Source organism: Naegleria gruberi (genome assembly GCF_000004985.1).
Source record: "Naegleria gruberi genomic scaffold NAEGRscaffold_24, whole genome shotgun sequence".
NCBI classification, from domain to species: Eukaryota; Heterolobosea; class Eutetramitea; order Acrasida; family Naegleriidae; genus Naegleria; species Naegleria gruberi.
Genome location: NW_003163303.1, coordinates 135,690 through 155,264, shown reverse-complemented (window position 1 = coordinate 155,264; position 19,575 = coordinate 135,690). Strand labels below are relative to the sequence as shown.

General features: G+C 34.0%; 10 protein-coding genes across 10 annotated transcripts; 8 read left to right on the top strand and 2 right to left on the bottom strand.

The window, feature by feature from the left end:
- Window positions 1-29: 29 nt before the first annotated feature.
- NAEGRDRAFT_36654 (nuclear transport factor 2) lies at window positions 30-562 on the top strand. The gene is made up of 2 exons (XM_002677145.1): window positions 30-305; window positions 429-562. The coding sequence occupies exons 1-2, from the start codon at window positions 48-50 to the stop codon at window positions 531-533; spliced, it is 363 nt and encodes a 120-aa protein (XP_002677191.1). The 5' UTR covers window positions 30-47; the 3' UTR covers window positions 534-562.
- Window positions 563-1,021: 459 nt separating this feature from the next.
- Window positions 1,022-4,225, top strand: NAEGRDRAFT_79749 (uncharacterized protein). The gene is made up of 2 exons (XM_002677144.1): window positions 1,022-1,689; window positions 1,735-4,225. The coding sequence occupies exons 1-2, from the start codon at window positions 1,310-1,312 to the stop codon at window positions 4,184-4,186; spliced, it is 2,832 nt and encodes a 943-aa protein (XP_002677190.1). The 5' UTR covers window positions 1,022-1,309; the 3' UTR covers window positions 4,187-4,225.
- Window positions 4,226-4,410: 185 nt separating this feature from the next.
- Window positions 4,411-5,262, top strand: NAEGRDRAFT_56163 (glutathione S-transferase). The gene has a single exon (XM_002677143.1). It carries the CDS (start codon window positions 4,510-4,512, stop codon window positions 5,236-5,238), a length of 729 nt encoding a protein of 242 aa, XP_002677189.1. The 5' UTR covers window positions 4,411-4,509; the 3' UTR covers window positions 5,239-5,262.
- Window positions 5,263-5,457: 195 nt separating this feature from the next.
- NAEGRDRAFT_79747 (uncharacterized protein) lies at window positions 5,458-6,816 on the top strand. The gene is made up of 2 exons (XM_002677142.1): window positions 5,458-5,949; window positions 5,997-6,816. The coding sequence occupies exons 1-2, from the start codon at window positions 5,736-5,738 to the stop codon at window positions 6,785-6,787; spliced, it is 1,005 nt and encodes a 334-aa protein (XP_002677188.1). The 5' UTR covers window positions 5,458-5,735; the 3' UTR covers window positions 6,788-6,816.
- Window positions 6,817-7,334: 518 nt separating this feature from the next.
- Window positions 7,335-8,206, top strand: NAEGRDRAFT_3689 (uncharacterized protein; the record flags this gene model as incomplete). The annotated part of the gene is made up of 3 exons (XM_002677141.1): window positions 7,335-7,620; window positions 7,669-7,831; window positions 8,020-8,206. Coding segments are annotated over 3 exons (636 nt in total), but the record flags the coding sequence as incomplete, so codon positions are not given.
- Window positions 8,207-9,233: 1,027 nt separating this feature from the next.
- NAEGRDRAFT_79746 (uncharacterized protein) lies at window positions 9,234-10,255 on the bottom strand. Its single transcript, XM_002677049.1, has one exon. The coding sequence runs from the start codon at window positions 10,189-10,191 to the stop codon at window positions 9,343-9,345; it is 849 nt and encodes a 282-aa protein (XP_002677095.1). The 5' UTR covers window positions 10,192-10,255; the 3' UTR covers window positions 9,234-9,342.
- A 63-nt stretch (window positions 10,256-10,318) lies between these two features.
- NAEGRDRAFT_67590 (uncharacterized protein) lies at window positions 10,319-11,230 on the bottom strand (the record flags this gene model as incomplete). The annotated part of the gene is made up of 1 exon (XM_002677048.1): window positions 10,319-11,230. The coding sequence occupies one exon, from the start codon at window positions 11,228-11,230 to the stop codon at window positions 10,319-10,321; it is 912 nt and encodes a 303-aa protein (XP_002677094.1).
- Window positions 11,231-11,584: 354 nt separating this feature from the next.
- Window positions 11,585-12,511, top strand: NAEGRDRAFT_79745 (uncharacterized protein; the record flags this gene model as incomplete). Its single annotated transcript, XM_002677140.1, has 1 exon — window positions 11,585-12,511. One exon carries the CDS (start codon window positions 11,585-11,587, stop codon window positions 12,476-12,478), a length of 894 nt encoding a protein of 297 aa, XP_002677186.1. The 3' UTR covers window positions 12,479-12,511.
- Window positions 12,512-12,854: 343 nt separating this feature from the next.
- On the top strand, window positions 12,855-15,255 carry NAEGRDRAFT_67588 (uncharacterized protein; the record flags this gene model as incomplete). Its single annotated transcript, XM_002677139.1, has 3 exons — window positions 12,855-13,102; window positions 13,178-14,641; window positions 14,685-15,255. 3 exons carry the CDS (start codon window positions 12,855-12,857, stop codon window positions 15,253-15,255), a joined length of 2,283 nt encoding a protein of 760 aa, XP_002677185.1.
- A 182-nt stretch (window positions 15,256-15,437) lies between these two features.
- On the top strand, window positions 15,438-19,541 carry NAEGRDRAFT_79744 (ubiquitinyl C19 peptidase; the record flags this gene model as incomplete). The annotated part of the gene is made up of 4 exons (XM_002677138.1): window positions 15,438-16,449; window positions 16,497-16,637; window positions 16,688-17,158; window positions 17,202-19,541. 4 exons carry the CDS (start codon window positions 15,438-15,440, stop codon window positions 19,451-19,453), a joined length of 3,876 nt encoding a protein of 1,291 aa, XP_002677184.1. The 3' UTR covers window positions 19,454-19,541.
- Window positions 19,542-19,575: the final 34 nt, after the last annotated feature.

Below are 19,575 nucleotides of genomic sequence, written 5' to 3'. Positions count from 1 at the left end.
TTGTAGCAAAAAAATAATTTTTCATCAACCACCACAAATACATCAGCATGGATTTCGTTCAAGTTGGAGAAGCTTTCGTGAAGCACTATTACAGCACTTTTGATCAAAATAGACAAAATATTGCTCCATTGTACACTGACAACAGTATGCTCACATGGGAAAAGGATAAAATTCAAGGAAGAGTTGATATTTTGAAGAAATTAACTGAATTGCCATTCACCACTGTTAGACACGATATTAGCGTTTGCGATTGTCAACCAAGTATTTCCGGAGGTATCAATATTTTGTGTACTGGTAGCGTTGTTGTAAGTATTATTATTTGTTTTTGCTTTTTAACACTGACCTTTCCATTAATTCACAACTTGAAAATAATAATATTTAATTATTTTTATAATGATATAATATTTAATAATATTTAAATTTGACAGATTGATAACGAACACCCACATCCATTCTGTGAATTTTTCCACTTAATCTCTGAAAATGGTAACTTTTTCTTGACCAACCACATCTTCAGATTCAACTACATGTAGATTAAATAAATCCATCACATTTTCATTTCTTTATTGTCTAACAATCTTGGAATATCTTGGAACACAAACAATTCATATCTTGTATGAACTCCTGTAATCAATAATGAACAATTCAACAGTAACATTTCAACGAAACCTTATTGTTGCCAGCCTCAAACAATCCACAAGTATCAGCTTAAAAAAATACTCACACAACATCCTGGTAAACTTGTGGGGTCTTCTTCTTCTACCTTAATCATCAACAATACAGGTTTGGAAGATCAACAGCAACAAGCATTCATAGAGAATATCGGATTTTATTGTACATTAATTGTAGATTAATTGGAGAATCATCTAAGAGTGAACCCTTAAAAACATCACCATTTTGTGAAACTCTAAATTTCATTTTTGCTTTGGCTTGGAAGATTTAATTCACCCGAGCAGCCAACACATTGACCCATCAACATCAGACCAATCACCTTTATATTCACATGTCAAACAAGACACAAAAAAAGAGTAAAGGGCCGTTGCTGTTGCTTCACCCTCTATCCTACCCAGTTTCCCAAACACCATCATTTTGTTCACCACCTTCGTGTATAACATTTCCAGACTACGAAAACAACAACAAGAAACTTTATTTACTTCCGTTTAATTTTACAAATTCTTTACGTTGTTCACCTCCTACTGTAAAATCGCTTTCATATCTAGTAGATTTTATATTAACAGAGTTAGAATACTTGTACCCATTAATACAACCTGAAGAGGAAGATTTAATCTACGAAAAATCATCATCAGAAATGAGCGAAACAGATTCCCATCAAATTCAATATGATCACGAAATTGTTAAGAAATTTGTTGCCGAGTTAAATGAAACTCTCAACAGAAAACAAAACAAGACTAGTGGTGTAGATGAAAAGGCCTATGAAAAGTTATGGAATCAACTTACAAATCCGAACTTGGCCACTGTATACTTGACTGTACTTTTAGGTAAACTTCTCATCTTGGAAGAGAAGGCATTAAAATTAAAACAAGAATTGAACGAAAACTCTGAAAATGATAAATATGTGGATGATAAGGAAAGTTCTCTGCAAGAGGTTATTGATTATCTTAAATTGGGATCACAAAAGTATGATGCCCATCACCCTTTACTTGCCAAGAGAAAGGAAGTCAAGAATAGGTAAGTTTAGTATTTTCAAATAATAATATATTCATCTTGATATAGACATTTAGTTGTTCAAGTTGATGAAAGGATTTCAGAATTTGTTAATGCCTACTATGACATGGCTAAACCAGGAGATTCTACAAGCACAGCAAACACAATAAGTGCTGATGTTTTAACAGATGATGACTTGGAATTATCTGACATTATTTCTTCATTGCAAGAAAACAAATACTTCTCTTTCAACACTAGTCTTTTTGCTGATGGTGATCTTTTCTCAAAGAGCCAATTATACGAAAGATCAGCAATTATGCAATCCTTGATTTTTATTTCATCATTCTATAGATTCGATTTCCAAAATGCTTCCCTGATGTCTGTCCTTCAATTGTGGAAAAATTTACGTTTCCAAACTCACAATGATTCTGCTGGTGATGAAATTTGTGAATCTCTCTGTCCACCCGTTGATGCTCTCTACAAGTATATGCACGTATGTGTCGATTATGATGTTGTGAAAGAAAGTGATTACTCATTGAGACCATCTTTGAGTTTACATGATCCATTGATTTGCATTGGTGCTATTGTTTACGAAAGACTCAAGACTGTTGTCTCACATTTACCAAAGTATACAGAAAATGTTCTCAATGATCTCATGACATTAGTAATTTCAACATGTTCTAATAAGTCTATGGTCTCTGAAAGTTATGATTCTGTTGCTTTGAAGAATGTTTTCAATTTTATGAAGCTTTTATTACCACAATTAGTAATTTCAAGAAAGAGTAAGAAATTACCAGAATTAATGACCTTACTGCAAAGATTCTTTTTGGAACCACTTCCTGTTGGTGGTTTGTGTCACAATACTTTGGCAATGTGTCTCAAAGAACAAAATTCACCTGGTATTTTAATGAGAGAAAGATTTGAAAGAAGTGTAAAGAGAGTCACAGACAGCAAAGGAAAAAGTATCATGAAAAGAAGAAAAGTTTTTCTTCTTTTCAATGGATTCTCAAATTATGCCGATCATTTAATTGAACGTGTGGACTTGACCAATAACTTTGCTGAAGATGAAATTGTTCAGTGTAGAGCTAACCTCGTTTTGAACATTTATGAAGAATCGGCCAACTCTGATGTTAAAAAGATGACCAAGGAATTGTCAGATTTATCTGCCAGTGCTATTTCTGAATTCTATGATGCTGTCTGTGATACTTCTTCTGATGATAACAAACTTTTGCAAATTGCTAAACAAATTCAATCATTCAAGCCAACTGGAGAAATTTTCAAGCTTGTCAGAAATCAAGCACCTAAATTACCTGATGTTGATATTGAGTTTATTCAAATGCCAGAAGAAGATGAACTTACAAACTTGCAATTGGAAAAGAAGTCTTATCCAAAATCATGTTATTATGAAACTTTGAAAACTTTGATTACCGCTGCTCGTACAGAAGCTGCTGAAAGTGGAGGATCATTCCAAATTGATATTGCTCTTGCTGGTGGCAGTGGAACTTTGCAACGTTTTGTTCAATCTCTTGAACTTGCTTACAAGAATAGTATTATCAAGAATTTACCAAGCGAAGAGCTTAGAGTTTATTTGTTACCACTTGGTACTAACAATTATCTTTCAAGTTGGTTGGAAAAGTATGACGGTTGGTTCTCAAGACATGTTCATTACCCACTCCTTAGTAAGGTACCAATTTTGCCACATATGACATCTTTTAACAAGACAATAGGAAATGAATTTGATGATAAGAGATCTGGTAGATCATATTTGGCTTCAAGGGGCTCCTCACTCTTTGTTCCTCAAATGAAATTGAATAAGAGAGAAATGGTTAAGCTAGCCGATTACAAACCAAACAAGAAAATTAGAACTCCACACAAATTCTTGAGAAGTTTGTTGAATGACTACTTTATTGATGGACATCGTTCATATCCTGTTCATATTTATCCTACTCTCTGTTTAACATATGACAGCTCAAACAATACTAGGCAAAAATCAACAAAGAGTTTACTTGCTCTATCATTCTGTCAACGTTTGGACATTGGTATTTTGGCCGAAGCTCATGCCTATCAACGTGAAAATAAGATTGAAGCCACCAATATTGAAGAAATTTTGGAAAACAAACAATTCAAATTTACAGGAATTCCACTCAATGTCAATTATGTTCCTATGGATCCTACAGGAGAAGAAAATCGTTCATCTGAAATCAATGAAGGAACAAAGACTTACAATTCCATTTCTATTCAATCATGCAGCTTATTTGGAGATAGAGGTTCATTTGTTGCACCAAGTCAACCATGGCTCGAAGTGTTTGCCGAAGAAACTGGCAGCAAGAAGAAGAAGAAGATGAGAGATGGTGATGCTGGTCTCAATTATCATGTTGCTACAATAACTGTCGAAAGTCAAAGCTTACCATTCTCTATTCTAATGGATGGTGAACTCCAAGGTCCATATCACAAGATTATTATTAATGCTTCCAAGAATACCTTTAAATTACAAACCTTCTCCGATATTGATATTTATTAAATAAATGTATTGGTAACAACAATTTGTATTTGTAAGATCAAGTTATTGGAATTCTCTTTTAATAGTTTTAATTCTAACAAAATTAACAATTAATAAAAAGTTTAATTTGTACCTGATGGGTTTTTTCTCAGTGCTGCTGATACGCTCAATATTGAGAAGGAAACTTGTCAATCATCATAAAAAAATACATCATCTCCACATAATCAAAAGTCTGCTTTGTTATTGTTGTAATACAAATCACAGAGTACACGATTGAATATTAATATTAACAAGTAGAAATAACAAATTGAGGAGATTTATCATCATCTAATAGTCAATTAAAAATGGTCATTCAAGTTTATAGATATATAGTTTCGGCCAAAACTAATCCTTCACTTCACGCTGTTGGATGGAGATGTAGACTTCAACTCGAAGAGAAAGATCTTGGCTATGATAATATTTTAGTGATTAATGATCCATCATCGAATGATCAATTTAATCAACACTCTCTCAATCCAACCATTAATCCAAAGAAAGAATTACCAGTCCTTGAAGATGGTGGAGCTATTATTGTAGAAGAGGGTGCTATTATGCAATACTTGGAAACAACATATGCCGATCAATTCAATACTCTCATGCCAGATTTTGAGAATGATCGTGGAAAGTATGCCGAAGTTCTTTCATTGTATCATGAAGCTTTGAATGCCTATAATTTCTCAAAGGACATTATTGATGCTCTCATCAAGGATCAACAAGATGTTATAAAATCAAAGGAATTTAAGATTCGTGTTCAACAGTGGAAGAAGAAGATGCGTGATGAATTGAAACACTGGAATGAGTACTTGAGTCAGAAAGATTACTTGTGGCCATTGGTTGGTGGTAAGAGATTGAGTTTGGCTGATTGTGCCTTCTATCCATTACTTGCAATTTTGATGAGGTATGGATTTGATATAAAGGGCTTTGATAATTTGCAGAATTATTATCAACGAGTGACGAAGAGAGATTCTGTAACCAAGTCAAAACCTTCAAAGTGGGACTCGGATCTTATTGAACAATGGTTAGCAGATAAATAATAAATTAATATATTATTTTATTTCAAAATAAAATTATTATATATTCAATATTTTTTTACAAATTTTTTAAATAATTTAATTTTTTGAAATACATTAATTCGTAATCGTAGTTTTTTCATTGTTCTATTAAAAGCTACAACTGCTAAAACTGATTCTTACTTTGGGTGCAAGAGAAAAGTAGGCGTTACACTTCAAGAGACATCATTTTAAAAAAAAACTGCCGTAACACGCTTTACAGTTTATTTCTCTTCAAGCCTTAATATTCATCTTCTGTGTCATCAGATTTTATCAAAATAAATTGAATGGAAAATGTCGGAATTTATGGATATTCTACAAGAGACTTCAGCAGCAAATTCAGGGAGAGGAGCCACAACTCTTCCTCCAGTAGTGAAAAACAGTAATAGCATTACGCCCTCTCCAACTCTCACCTCAACAACACTTCTAGTAAATTGAAAAGAACTGCAGCTTCTGAATCTCTATCGCATTTATCTAAATCCATGTCGATGAGGCACAGATCAAACCTTATCAAAATGGCAAGTGTGCCAGAGAATCAAGAATCTACAGTGAATGCTGACTTTGCAACTTCTGATCGAAAGACAAATGATGAAACAGCTTCACAAACATCCTATACAGCTAGTGTACTCTCTGGGAAGTATTCAAAGATATCACAATCGAAAAAGAATAAGGTTTTCAATTTGGAAAAAACTAAGAGTAAGTATTAGGAATTAGAAACATTATTGTTGAACTGAAATAATCAGTGGAAGCATGGACATTTGTTCTCAGTAAGAAGAAGGCGTTCGAACATCACAGCAAGTTTTGTGAAATGTTTCTGGAGTTTCTTTCAAGTGAGATGTCCGATAGATTATTGAGTTTATGCATTATTTATATTTCCAATATTTTAAAATATGAGAGATATCGAGTAAAGTACGAGTTGAAACTCACTGAAGAACATTATGAACCTATGGTAGAAGCTAAACGAGAATGTATTAATAATTTGACCGAGTTGAGTTATGCATATTCTCAAATTTTACAGGAATACACATTTAGAAGTCCTCATAATCTTCGTTTCAGAGATACAGTTAAAGAGACCATGTTTTTTGAGGCATTGTATATGGTTGCTGCTTATGTCACAACTGCAGATTTTTCAAATCAAAAGTTACAATCAATAATAGAAAATGAAATTGGACGATTGTTTAGAACAAAACACTTTAGAGCAACAGATCAGGAGAAACCCAAATTCTTAACAGCAGAGGAGAGCTTCAAGTTGAAACATTACGGGTTCAAACTGCCCAGTGATACTTTAAAAAGAAGAAAGATTACTACTGCTGTGAATGCTAGAAGCCCTCTGGTGTCGTCTGTGTTTCCTGCTTTCAACCGTGTTGCACAGGATATGGACTTTGCATTTGAGCAAATTAATCTAGACATACCACCTCACATTTTGTTTAGTATTAAAGATATTTCAGGTAAAATGGGAGGTGAATCTTCTAAGGAAGAGGAAGCATCTCTCTCAAGTAAACAATCAATCCTGAATGCAAGTGGTATGGTGTAAATAAAATGATTATTTCCTCTGGTTAGTTGAAACTAATCAAGCAACATTTCGAAACAAACAACTTGTTTACAAAAAAAATGAGACACCAACATCGGAAGCAATTCTAACAGACAACCCCAATACAGATCATCAATCAATTCATCTTAAAACAAAACTAAAATTAACATACAGAAAGGAAATTTGGTTACAAAAACAAAAAGTTAGAAATAATTTATTGTATAAATCAAGAGCTAGATTTTGTAATTCTAGAGAACTCACCAGGAAAGATATACCTCTCTCGGAGCGAAATTTAGGAATTTTTTGCTATTATCTTGATTTGGATGGTAATAAGTTTAGCACTATATTTGAATATGCTACTACAGTGAGGAGAATTTTGTCAAATATATCTAATCAACTGATTACAAAGGTGATTGATGCTGGAATAACCACCATGCTAGCTAAACTCATTGACGAACAGGAGGTTGTCAAATATTTTAACATTTCGGAATACATGACGACGAATGTGAATCAGAAACTTGAAACTATTACTAGATTCAGCTTGAATCTATTACAATTCGAAGCTGTATGGGCATTGACCAATGTTTTAAGTGGATCACCCGAAGACACTCAACATGTAATTTCATTGGGATGTATTGAAAAAATCCTTAAACTCATAGAATGTAATGAAAGTTGTGCGGATTTAGTGGACCAATGCGTTTGGGCATTAGGAAATATTAGTGCTGATAGTGCAGGTTCCAGAGATTTGGTATTGAGTCATGGAACTCTATCAATAATATTACCATTTTTTAAAACCAACAATCCAACAAACCAGCGATTAAGTTTCTTAAGAAATGGTAGGTTAATATGATGATTGACAATAATTCGTTTATTCATTTATTAAGCAACATGGGTATTGGCAAATATGATGGGAGGTCAACCAAGTGTATCAATAGAATATGTCAAAGATGTATTTCCAATTTTGATTGACCTAATCCAGAACCAGACTGACGAACAAGTTCTTACTGATGCCTGTTGGGCTCTCTCCCATACACTTGATAGACCTCAGTATGACTCAGCTTACGAATTGTTCATAAATTCTGGTGTTACCAAAAGAGTGGTTTCATTCCTCCTTCTCGGTAGCAATTATACTGTGCAAATGTAAGTATACAAGAGAATTCATTTATTTAAACTTAATGCAGTCCTGCTCTTTGTATTCTTGGAAATTCAATTAGATCTGGAAATTACATTACTAGTATAAGTAATGTGATAGAATCAGGTCTATTAGAGGCACTACCCCAACTACTCAACCATTCTAACCAGGTATTGAGAAAGGAAGCTGTTTGGATATTATCTAGTATTGCTGCTGGTACTGTTTCACAAGTGCAAAAGGCAATTGATGCAGGATTAGTTCAGCAAGCTTTTGACATTCTCAATAACAGCGAATCACCTGTCCCAGTAAAAAAAGAGGCCTTTTGGGTCTTGAGAAATATTTGTAGTTTGCCAAATGGGACAGTTGTACAATATTTACTCGATAGAGGTGTTGTTGAAGTATTCCATCAAGGAATGATTACTGATAATTTATATATTCCTATGTGTTTGAAAGGACTTGTGGAACTTTTGAATTCATGTTTCAAGGAAACAGTAATCCAATCCATCAAAGATTATGGAGTCATTGGAACTATTGAAGGAATAATGTCCTCAACTTCTTCAAATATGACTGAATTAGCAGGGAAAATATTGAGTATTGTGAATAATAGAGAATGAAATAGAACGAAATATGATGGTTACAGATAGATATTCCAGCTTTGACTCAGACCAGAAAGGATGTAAAAGTAAAAAAAGTAAACCTTCTTTGATACAATTTCTTGTGGTATTTGTAAGTTTATTTTCAAATTGTCATCCAATTCAAAATTTAGAAAAAATGTCCTTTTGGAATAACTGGGGAAAACCGATGTTGTTGGGTGGAGGAATTTTCTCGCTCTACTCTCTCCATTGTTATTATATTCATCAGAGGTTTCAAGTTAAAATGGTTAGTGGTGATGAACCATCATTGTCATCTAACAACACTGTATCGGAACATGAAAAATTGGAAAATATTAAATTTGTAAAAACATCACTCATGAATAATTATAAACAAAAGAATGCCAACGAGACATCTCACTTTGACCATTATTATTCAATTATTGAACGAGAGAATTATAGAACAAATGTTAATGATTTTGCCAAATCATTTTTCACATCCAAAGCATTTACACCTGAGAGAGTTCTGTTATCTTTGGTTGCTCCGAATAAGAATAATTTATCAAAGGAGGAAATTATGAAAATGAAATTCAATGTAGGTGATAGAGTTGGAATATTTCAGGTTATTGAGAGAAATGAAGAGGAAATTTTACTTGAATCAGATTTGAAAACCCTGACGTGGTTTGCTGTTGGACAAAATGAAAAAAACAAGAATGAAGTACATTTTGGAAGTGCTGTTTTAGAGACAGATTTGATAACGAGAGCATTTACACCATTCCATAGCTTATATTCAGGATATCTTCTTGGATTTGCTAAGGAAAATCTCGTAAAATAATTTAATTGTCTGGCAAATTGGTCATATCTCTAAAATCTTCCAATGAAATTTTTCCATCTCCATCCTTATCTGCAATTTCGATCAGTACCTTCATATCTTCGAAAGTAATTGGACCCAAACCTAATTGTTCCATAATTTCTTTCAAATGTTTTTCATCAATAAATCCAGAATCTTTTGGATCAAAAACTTTAAAAGCTTCCTTGACAGGATCATAACTTCTATAAAAATTGGATCCATAAATTGAATTTCTTGTGTCGATATTTAAAATTTGTTGAAGTGTTTGCATGGTAAACTCTGGTTCAGAAATGAGGAATTTGTACTCCTTGTTTGTCATATTTGGATAGAAGGATTTCAATCGCATTTTCAAATCTTTTGGAGTGAGTTTTTTTCTTTGTCTGACATCAAGGAATCTGAATGCTTCTTCAACTTCCTTCTTTGAAATAATAAGAGCTTCAGGAAGTGTTTCATCAATGTTAAAATCTCTAGTCTCATCAACATCCTCAATTACTTCTTCTTCCTCTTCTGTTATTTCAGCATCTTCCTCTAGATTTTCTGGCATTTGTTGTTGCTGTTGCTGTTGTTGCTGCATTGCAAACTCTTCGTTTGTTCTCAAATCTGTATGAGTAAAGCCTTGCTTTTTGTATTTGGGATAGTGGAGTGCAAGCTTTTTCTTATCTGTTGATTCCTTCAATGTGGCTTTTCTTTTCGTTTCCAAGAGTGCTTGAGCAGCGTTCTCTTTCTTTGCTGCTGCCGTATTGCTCATCAAAGTTTCCAATTCCTTATTAACCATTTGTTTGTTTACTAATTCACCTGTTGATTGCCCCCTTGTAAGTCCTGTTGTTCGCTTCATTGTATTTTAGAAGGTGATGAGTTGGAATAATAGATTTTGATGATGATATAATTTACAGGGAGAGAGTTATTGAGGAATTTTTTTTGGATTTGTTTTTTTCAGTAACGATTTGGCGGGAGATTTTATTTTACAAAACTGAATAATTGGAAATGAAATCAATTAATAAAAGAGAATCGTCCTCAAAACTGTTGAAGAAACGTTTTTGCTTTTCTTCAAATAGCTTTAGAATTAATTGTTGAGGAGGAAGATTTGGTAGAGGAGGTGGTTGATTTGGATCTTGTTTTGTTTCTTCCTGTTTTATAATCGGAATTGGTTGGATTTGTGGAGGTGTAATTGAAATGGAGGGTTTAGGTGGTAGATTAGGAACACTTTGATTCTTGGTTAGAAGTGGTATTGGTGAGGGAAGTATTTGCTTTTTTGGCTTATTGATTTTTGGTGGTGGTTGTGTGGTTGAAGTTGTGATATTCTTCTGCTTTGGATGTTTAGGTTTCTTTGGTGGGGAGGTTGGTTTCTTAGTGGCCTGAGGCTCATTAACTCTCAATTGTTTGATTGCTTTCGTTTCGTTTTGTGTAGTTGGGGGAGGTACTGGCTTGTTGTTCATTGACTTGTTAGGTTTGATATTCTCATCATTTTGTTTGGTGGTGGCACTTGTTTGTGAGCTTGGTTTTGAAATAATTTCCTGTGGTCGAGTTGTATTCATTGGTGGTTGACACACATTTGTTTCATTCTTATTAATTTTACAATTGGTAGTGGAATTTGTTACTTCTTTGGTTGGAAATGGTTTGAGACTCATATTCGAGGAATTAGAAACGGAAGGAGCATTTAAAGTTGATGAAGGACAGGATGGTTTTGCTACTCCTCTTATTGGAATTAAAGGAGAAATCGATAAATCGGAGAGACCTGTACCTTCTAAATCATCGTGAGGAAATAAAAGATCATCCTTCTTCTTGTGAATGGGTGTTTGTAAATTAAGGAAGAGATTCAAGTCGTCGTCAGTCCACATCTCTGAAGCATCAAAGATGTTGGAAATTCCATTCATCCTTAATTATTTGAAATCCAATAGCAAATTAATAATGTTGATGATGATGATGAAGGACCGTCGCTGCAACTAATAAGATTGTGATTCAGAATCTTAATATGAAAGAAGAGAGAAGCAAACGAGGTTGAATATTTTTTTTAGATGATTTTTATTCATAAAATGTAACGATATTAATTGGCGGAAAATTCAAACAACAAACTATCAGTATTGAAGCAGAGTAAAAGACTATCTTCAATTTCAAAAAATTGTGTTGCTGATGTAATTACTTCATCATCCGCTTTCCAACGAATACCAAATGACCTCATCTAATAATTTTATCCGTTTTGTTTTTATTATAAATTAATAATATAAAAAATGAGTAGTGGTTCATTGAAGGAAGCAAACGTCGCTCAAGCAATGGAGCTTTGCAAGAAGGGAGACAGTATTTTGACCAAATTCATTTATCTGGGTAGCAGAAATGATGATGCCTGTGAAGCCTATAGAACTGCTGCTAATAAATTCAAGGTTGCTAAAGCTTGGAAGGAGGCCGGAGATACTTTCAGAAAGATGGTTCCTCTTTTGCTCAAGATGAGTAGTAAATATGAAGCTGCCACCGTTGCTATTGATGCATCAAATTGTTATAAACAAGCCGGACTCAAACAAGAAACAACCGAATGTATTAATGAAGCAATAGGTTTATTTACCGAAGCTGGTAAATTTGCCACAGTTGCAAAATATGAAAAGGAAATGGCTGAAGTATTAGAAGAAGCCGAAGATTATGAAAATGCTTGTAATCACTATTCTTCTGCTGCTGATTATTTCCTTTCCGAAGATCAAAAGAGTAGTGCTAATCAATGTATTGTAAAATTGGCTCACTTACAAGCTGTTATGGGAAAGTTTGATGAGGCTATTGAACATTTTGAAAAGGCTGCTTCAGCAGCTGTTGATGACAGATTATTGAAATGGGGAGCAAAGGAATATTTATTCAAGGCATTGATTTGTATCATGGCCAAGTTGGAAGAATGTGAACCAGAGGATATTAATGAAGTTAGAAATAAGATTTCCGAATACAAGGACATGGACGTTCACTTTGGTGATTCTCTCGAATGTAAATTAATTGAAAAACTTGCAGATGCCTGTGAAGAGAAGAATGTAAAGACATATACTATTACTTTAAGAGATTTCGACAAGATCCAAAAATTAGATACATGGAAGACCAATCTTTTCCTCCAGATCAAGGATAAGATCAAGACTATCGATCTCACATAATTTTTGTACAAACTAAATAAATTTATAGTATTTTAAACACCTTATTAATATGATCCTCGACGGTTTTTACCATTGTAATAATCATTGTACGCGGGTACGAACGTTATCAATCTGACATGATATTTGACAATCAAGATATTTCGCTATTAGGTCAGTATCATAGTATTGAAATCAAACAGTATGAATTATACTTAAAAAACGCTTGCATAAAATTAAATCCGTTGAATGCCTTTAGAAAAAAGTTCTCTTTATATAACCCCTTATAATGATCCTCGACATACGGTAAAAAATCAAAGGCGATTTGTGGCCGAATTAGAAACCCTTCCTTAATGAACAGTCTGGTTGCTCCCGTTTTTGTTTTCCCCAATTAAAAAAAATGGGTGCAGTCATGGCAAAACCGCAGTTGTATGCTGTTGAACCGAATGTTGATTTCGATAGTGGCTCTAATACGCCCTACTCCCTCGCTTTGAAAGATAAATTTCCTGAGGTTATTCAGCAATTGAATAAATACTTGGTAGAAATCGGGCATTTTCATAAGATTGTAGAGAAAACAAAAAAGATGTACAAGAACATGGCCAATGAATACCATCAAATATCTCTCATAAAGGTACAAAGTCGAATAGAGTAAGTAGTTAATGCTAATTCTTTAATCTGTTATTTTTATAATTGAAATGCATGATTGTTCAATCATCATAACAGTGAAGATTATGGTGTTTTTGACAAATTAGCTGCTAGTCTTGGGAACCTAGGTGAAGAATATAAAAAAACAGATAATGATTTTCATATGGTTAATGTTGATTTGACTCAATTGAAGAAAGACTTGCTAAAACATATTAAGACCGCCAAGAAAGAAGAAGCTCTATGTCATGCTAGATTGAAAAAATGTATAAAGAAATTGGATGGAGTGAAAAATAAGGCTTTCAAACATAAAATTCTTCTTCAAGATTCAACGACTGAATTGCAGAGCAATCCATCACTTACAGAAGATGAGACAAGACAGCTAGAAAATACTATTAAAGATTGTGAAAGGCAGCTTGTTAAGATTGAACAGGAAAACAATCAAGCAATTAAGGAATATTATACGGAAAAGGAAACATTTGACATGTATCTAGGAAATATTTTATCACACTTGGAATATATAGATAGAAAAAGATTCACGGCTATGAGATTGTTGGTAAAGAGATATTCAGGCATTCAGAAGAAGATTGCCGAAATTATGTACAATGAAGCTCATGCTATGGACCAAAGAATCAATTCATTGAGAGAAGACAAGGAATTTTCTGCTTTCATTTCAGAGTGTAGATATGGTGAAATTTTGGACAATAGTCAAAAGAATGACAACATCAGAAAAGCTTTGGAAAGTTTTGCTACACTCAGAGTTATCAGTAAGCAAGTTATAAATGCAATTAATGCTGGAGTACCATTTAATGATGCTGACTTTCCTCCAAATGCAAAATCGATATTGGGTCCTAATCAAAAGAGTTATCCAGAGTGCACATTTATGAGAGCTCCAGAAATGCTTGGTCCCAAGTTTGCTCTTTTCCACGATGGTATTGAGCCTGATGATATTAAACAGGGATCGCTTGGAGATTGCTACTTCTTGTCAGCTCTCTCGTGCATAGCCAGAGAACCAATCCTCATTGAAAGATTGTTCTCTACCAAAATAATGAATCCAGTGGGTATTTATGAGTTGAATCTTTGTATAGGGGGTGAGTTCAGAAAGGTCATCATTGATGATTACTTCCCAGTTAGAAATGGAACTAGAACGCCTCTATTTGCATATAACAAGTCTCCAGAGTTGTGGGTTATTGCACTTGAAAAAGCCTACTCTAAAGTATGTGGGTATTACTTGAATATTGAAGGAGGTAACCCAATTGAGGCTTTTGAATTGTTAACAGGTTATCCATCTCATAATATTTTTGTAAAGAATCAAAAGAATAAGGATCAATTGTGGAAGCAATTGATTGATGCTGTAAAGAAGAATAACTTTATCTGTTGCAGTACAATAGATGATGATAATGGATGTAACAAGATGGGTCTTGTTGCAAACCATGCGTATGCTTTCCTTGCATGTAAGGAAGTGAGAAACCTCAAATTAGTGTACATAAGAAATCCTTGGGGTAAAGGAGAATGGACAGGAGCTTGGAGTGACCGAGATCCAAAGTAAGTTAACTTTTTTCAAGATTCAATTAACCAATTTCCATAGTTGGACTGTTGAGATGAAGAGAGAGGCTGGTTATAGTGATGCTGATGATGGACGTTTCTTTATGTCTTTTAATGATTTTTTGAGTTGGTTTGATACTATTTCACTTTGTAGATATGAACCATCTTATTTCAGATCAGATATTTCAGTACCAATGCAAAGCTTTCCTGTTCAGGATTCTTCTTCATATCCTGTAATTTGTGTAGACATTGGAGAGAATCAACATGATGCCTACTTTGGTCTTCATCAACTTGGAAAACGTTTCAGAAAGGATATAGGGCAAGCCAAACCAACCTTCTTCTCTTTCATTGTTGTTCAGAATGATGTGGTGGTGGCAACTGGATCTGAATCTAAGGTTATTAAGTGTAACAATTCCACTTACACTGATGAATTAGTTCTTAGAGCAGGCAAATGTTATCTTGTTCCATTTGTGCAAACTGATGGACGTAATCCAGATAAAATTGTCATGACTGGTCACTTGGTTGGTAAATTTTCATTGAAATTATCACAATCCTCTATTTCCATAAGAGGAGTATCAAAGACCTACAAACAATTAAAAGGGTTCATTAAATAATGATTCAAATACTATCCTTCTTTCACAAGAGAAAATACAACTTGTTACCAATTATCATATTGTTACATTTGGTAAAGAACTTGATTGTGTTCTTTCTTCACAATTACCACAATGCACTTTCTGTGAGGAACCAGTAATCCATAAATAAAATGCCTCTCAGTAGCAGCTACGGAAATTCAATGATGTATCCGTCGTCGTCACCGATCAATGAGGATTCCATCAGTCAGATTGTAGATGCTGGTTTTGGGAGAGATCAGGCAATACAGGCCTTGAGGAAATGCAATAATAATGTTGAGAGAGCCTTCGATTTGTTATTGGCAGCTTCGGATGATCCGAGTGTATTATCGATGGAGAATGATCAGCAGTCTAATAATCAAGTAGCTGTTGTTCATCATCACCATCATCATGAAGATGAACCTACAATTGATGATACAGTTGTGTATGGAGGATCTAATCATCATCACCATCATCACTCTGCAGCAGATGATGTAGTAAATAGATATAATTATGATTCTGATGATTCCACAACTGCTACAACAAGTGGAGAAGTCTCTCCAGTCATGTACACTTCTAATAATGAATTTAAACATCATCACAATCAACATCATCATCATGAACAAGAAGAAGAAAAGCATATTGATGATCCTGATATGCCAAACCTTGAGGATGACACTGTAATTAGCAATAGTCATAGAAATGATGATTTCTACTTTGATACATCCTTTGATCAACTCTCTCCGACAACTGTTAATAATAATAGACACAATACCGATGATGATTACTTTTCAACGAATAATAATAACAAAAATAATAGACAATTCTCATCATCAAATAATACTAGCTTTGAAGATGATGCACTCAATAGAGCCATTGAAGCATCATTACAAGATCAAAAACGAGATTCTGAACCAAAATCTCCTATTGAGAAATATAGAAAACAACTACATGTTCCTATTGGATTGAAAAATATTGGAAATACTTGTTATGTCAATTCGTTATTTCAAGCACTTTTTATGATTCCCAAGTTGAAACAATTGTTATTCTCATTTTCTGAGGAGAGTTTTATGAGTAGAGTTCAAGCAAAGATTGAAAAATCATTAACCACTACAAGTAGTGCAACAACAGATAAGAGGATTACTCAACATCAACAAGTTTACTCTAATGAGAATTTACAAAAGCAAGCAGATAAGGATTGTAAGTATATATCAATTAGAGATTTTATTGGACTAATAATAATATAGTGACATTCATTAAGGAATCTCAAAAATTGTTTGCAAGTATGATCATGACTAACAAGACATTTATTGATCCATCTCCTCTTGTAGAGGCTCTTTCAAAGGAGGGAATTGATGTCAATCTTGGACATCAAGAAGATATTAGTGGTACGTTGTCAATATTACTAATCATACTCAAAAAACATTTACTTTAATAGAATTCTATAGTAAGGTTTTGATCCTACTTGAGAGAATGTTCTCAGAGGAATGGGAAGAAAAAATCGAGAACAAGACCAACAATATCAGTCTTGAAAACCCAATCAAACAAATTTTCTATGGTATCTGTACAGAAGAGTTGGAGTATTTGGATACAGAGTCAACAAAAGTCTGTATCAGTAAATACTCTGAACTTTGTAATTTAATTTTGAATGTGAGTGAACAGCTGAAAGATTTTTATTCTTCTCTCGATGATTATTCTATCACTGAGGTTGCAGATTATGCTGTCAGCACATCTTACAAGACAAAAGCTGTAAAAACTACCTGGTTTAAAACACCACCACCTGTATTATTAGTTCAACTCCAAAGAACCTCTTTTGATACTACCAAAAAGGTTGCTCACAAGATTAATCTACCATTTGAATTCCAAGAGGTGATTTATTTGGATAGATATCTGGAGACGAACAAAGTTAGTAAGTTTTATTATCATTTCACAATTCCTTTACACAACCAAAGAAACTACAACTAAACGAGAAAATATCAAACAAATCAAACAAAAGATTGCAGATTTGGAAAAACAATTAGATGGCTATTTAAATTATAATGATAATAAGGGAATTTCCATTGAATATTTATTTGCAGGCGCTCTCGAATATGTAGCTCAATATCAACACGAGCTATCAGGAGGTACCTCTGTTCAATCTATTGAAAGTGCTGTCAAGGTATTTGAGAATATAAGACAACAAGTTTCTAAAAAGGTTGAAAAGTTAAAGAATGAAATCGATACTCTCAAAGAAAATGTTGCTACCATGTTCGATGATATGAAGGAGAAACCATACGATCTGTGTGGTATTCTAGTTCATGAAGGAAGCTTGGCTTCGAGCGGACATTATTACATTTACTATTTTGATACAGGTCAAAATTGTTGGTGGAAATTCAATGATATGAAGGTGACTGAGGTTACTGAAGAGGAAGTCATGAGAACTTCAAGTGGTATTGACAAGGATATCAACTCTAGTGCTTACTGCCTCTTATATGTGGATAATAGTAGAGTTAATTTGGAAGAGAAAGACTTTATTTCAAAGGATAAGCATCTCCAAGATTCTATCGAGCAGAATATCAAGGAGCTCAAGGAATCCTTGAAGAAATTGAAGAAGGCAGACAGCTGTCATGATGATCATCATCACCATCATCACCACCATCATGGCTGTTGCAGTGGACATCACCACCATCATAATGAAGAACATAATGATCAAGAAGCTAAACCTGCCACCGTTGAAGAAAAAATTCCAACAGAGCACTCTGGACTCGAAGTTGATTCGCTTGAGCAAATTATCGCCGATTATCCTAAAACTTACAGAGATGTTCTCATGGAAATATCCATTGAGAGATGGAGAGCTATCATTCCAAAAGAGGTTCAGGACGAATTGAATTTCCAAAACAAAAAGTTTATTGAGGAGCTTAATATTTATATTGAACAACAAAAGGAAAAGAGAGAAAGGGAGAAGAAGCAATTCCAACACCAATATAATGAGCTCTGCAATAAGTGCTTCCAACTCTGTCAAGGTCAGGTCAATAGCACTTACACTTACTCCATGTCCTTGCAGTATGATGCAAGAATTGCCAACTATCCAGTGTTCCTCTGTGCCATAGATCAAATTGTTCCAATGAAGTATACCATTGCCGATCAAGTATTCTACTCACTCTTCCAGAGAAAGCTCTTGGATTTGTGTGCAAGCTCTGAAAAATCCGATCAAAACAAATTCAACGAATACATGGCACTTGTGAACTTGACTGTGGATGACATACCAAATACCAAGGTGGTATCTTCTTTGAATGAGTTGTACTCATTATTCTGCTTTGTTGCAACTTGGTATCATTATGGATTGCATTATTTGTACAGAAAGACATTTGATAGATCTATTAGCTCATTCTTGATGGGTATTATTTATGATAAGGAGCTCACAGAATTACATGGAGATAAGAAATTAAGTAGAGAGAAGGATATTCTCACATACACTGCTGTCTGTTTACAACAAATTTATTCAAGAGGTTTAAAGACAATTTCAAAGAATTTCAAGGAAGCTATGAATTGGATCAAATACTCGATTGAGTATCTTCCTCTTGTTTGGAATAGTACTCTCTCCACAAACGATTTTGTTATGGATAAGATTTTGAATTATTTCCCAACGTATATCAATGGCAACAATGTTAGAATTCAACACTATTGCTCCCAACAAGAAATTGAGGAAATTATCAGCTATTGGCAATACCTGCAAGGACATGTTATTTTCCGAAATTATAATATCAGAAAGGAACTCAAGGCACTTGAGAAACAAGAGAATTCATCACCAGAATTTTTGGAACTTGTCCAACAAAAGACACAATTGCTCAAGAGTACCAATGCTGAAATTAAGAGTCTGAAGCAACAATTGCTCTCTCAAAACAGAGAATCCTATCATATTCCATTCCCAGATGATGCTGAAAGATTGGCCAAAGCAATTTCTTCTGAAATTCACAATGTTGAAATGGAATATGCCAGAGACATTCAAATTCAACCAATGTTGAATAATGATACTGACTTGTTAGAAGAGGATGAATTTACTGAAACAGTTGCAGACCATTCAACAACCACAACGACTACATCCAAATATCGTGTTGAAACTGATGTTGATAGCCCACCAGAAAAGTCATCAGAAGTTACACCATCTGGAACCTCAGGTTCACGACCTTCCTCTCCATCTGATCAGGAATATGATTTGGATTAAACTTTAAAACCTCTCAAATATATTTATATTTGGGAATGAATTTACAGAATTGAGGAGAAAATACGAGAAACAGTGATAAAAGTAATTATTTAATGTCCACATTTAGCTAATTTCTTTAAATA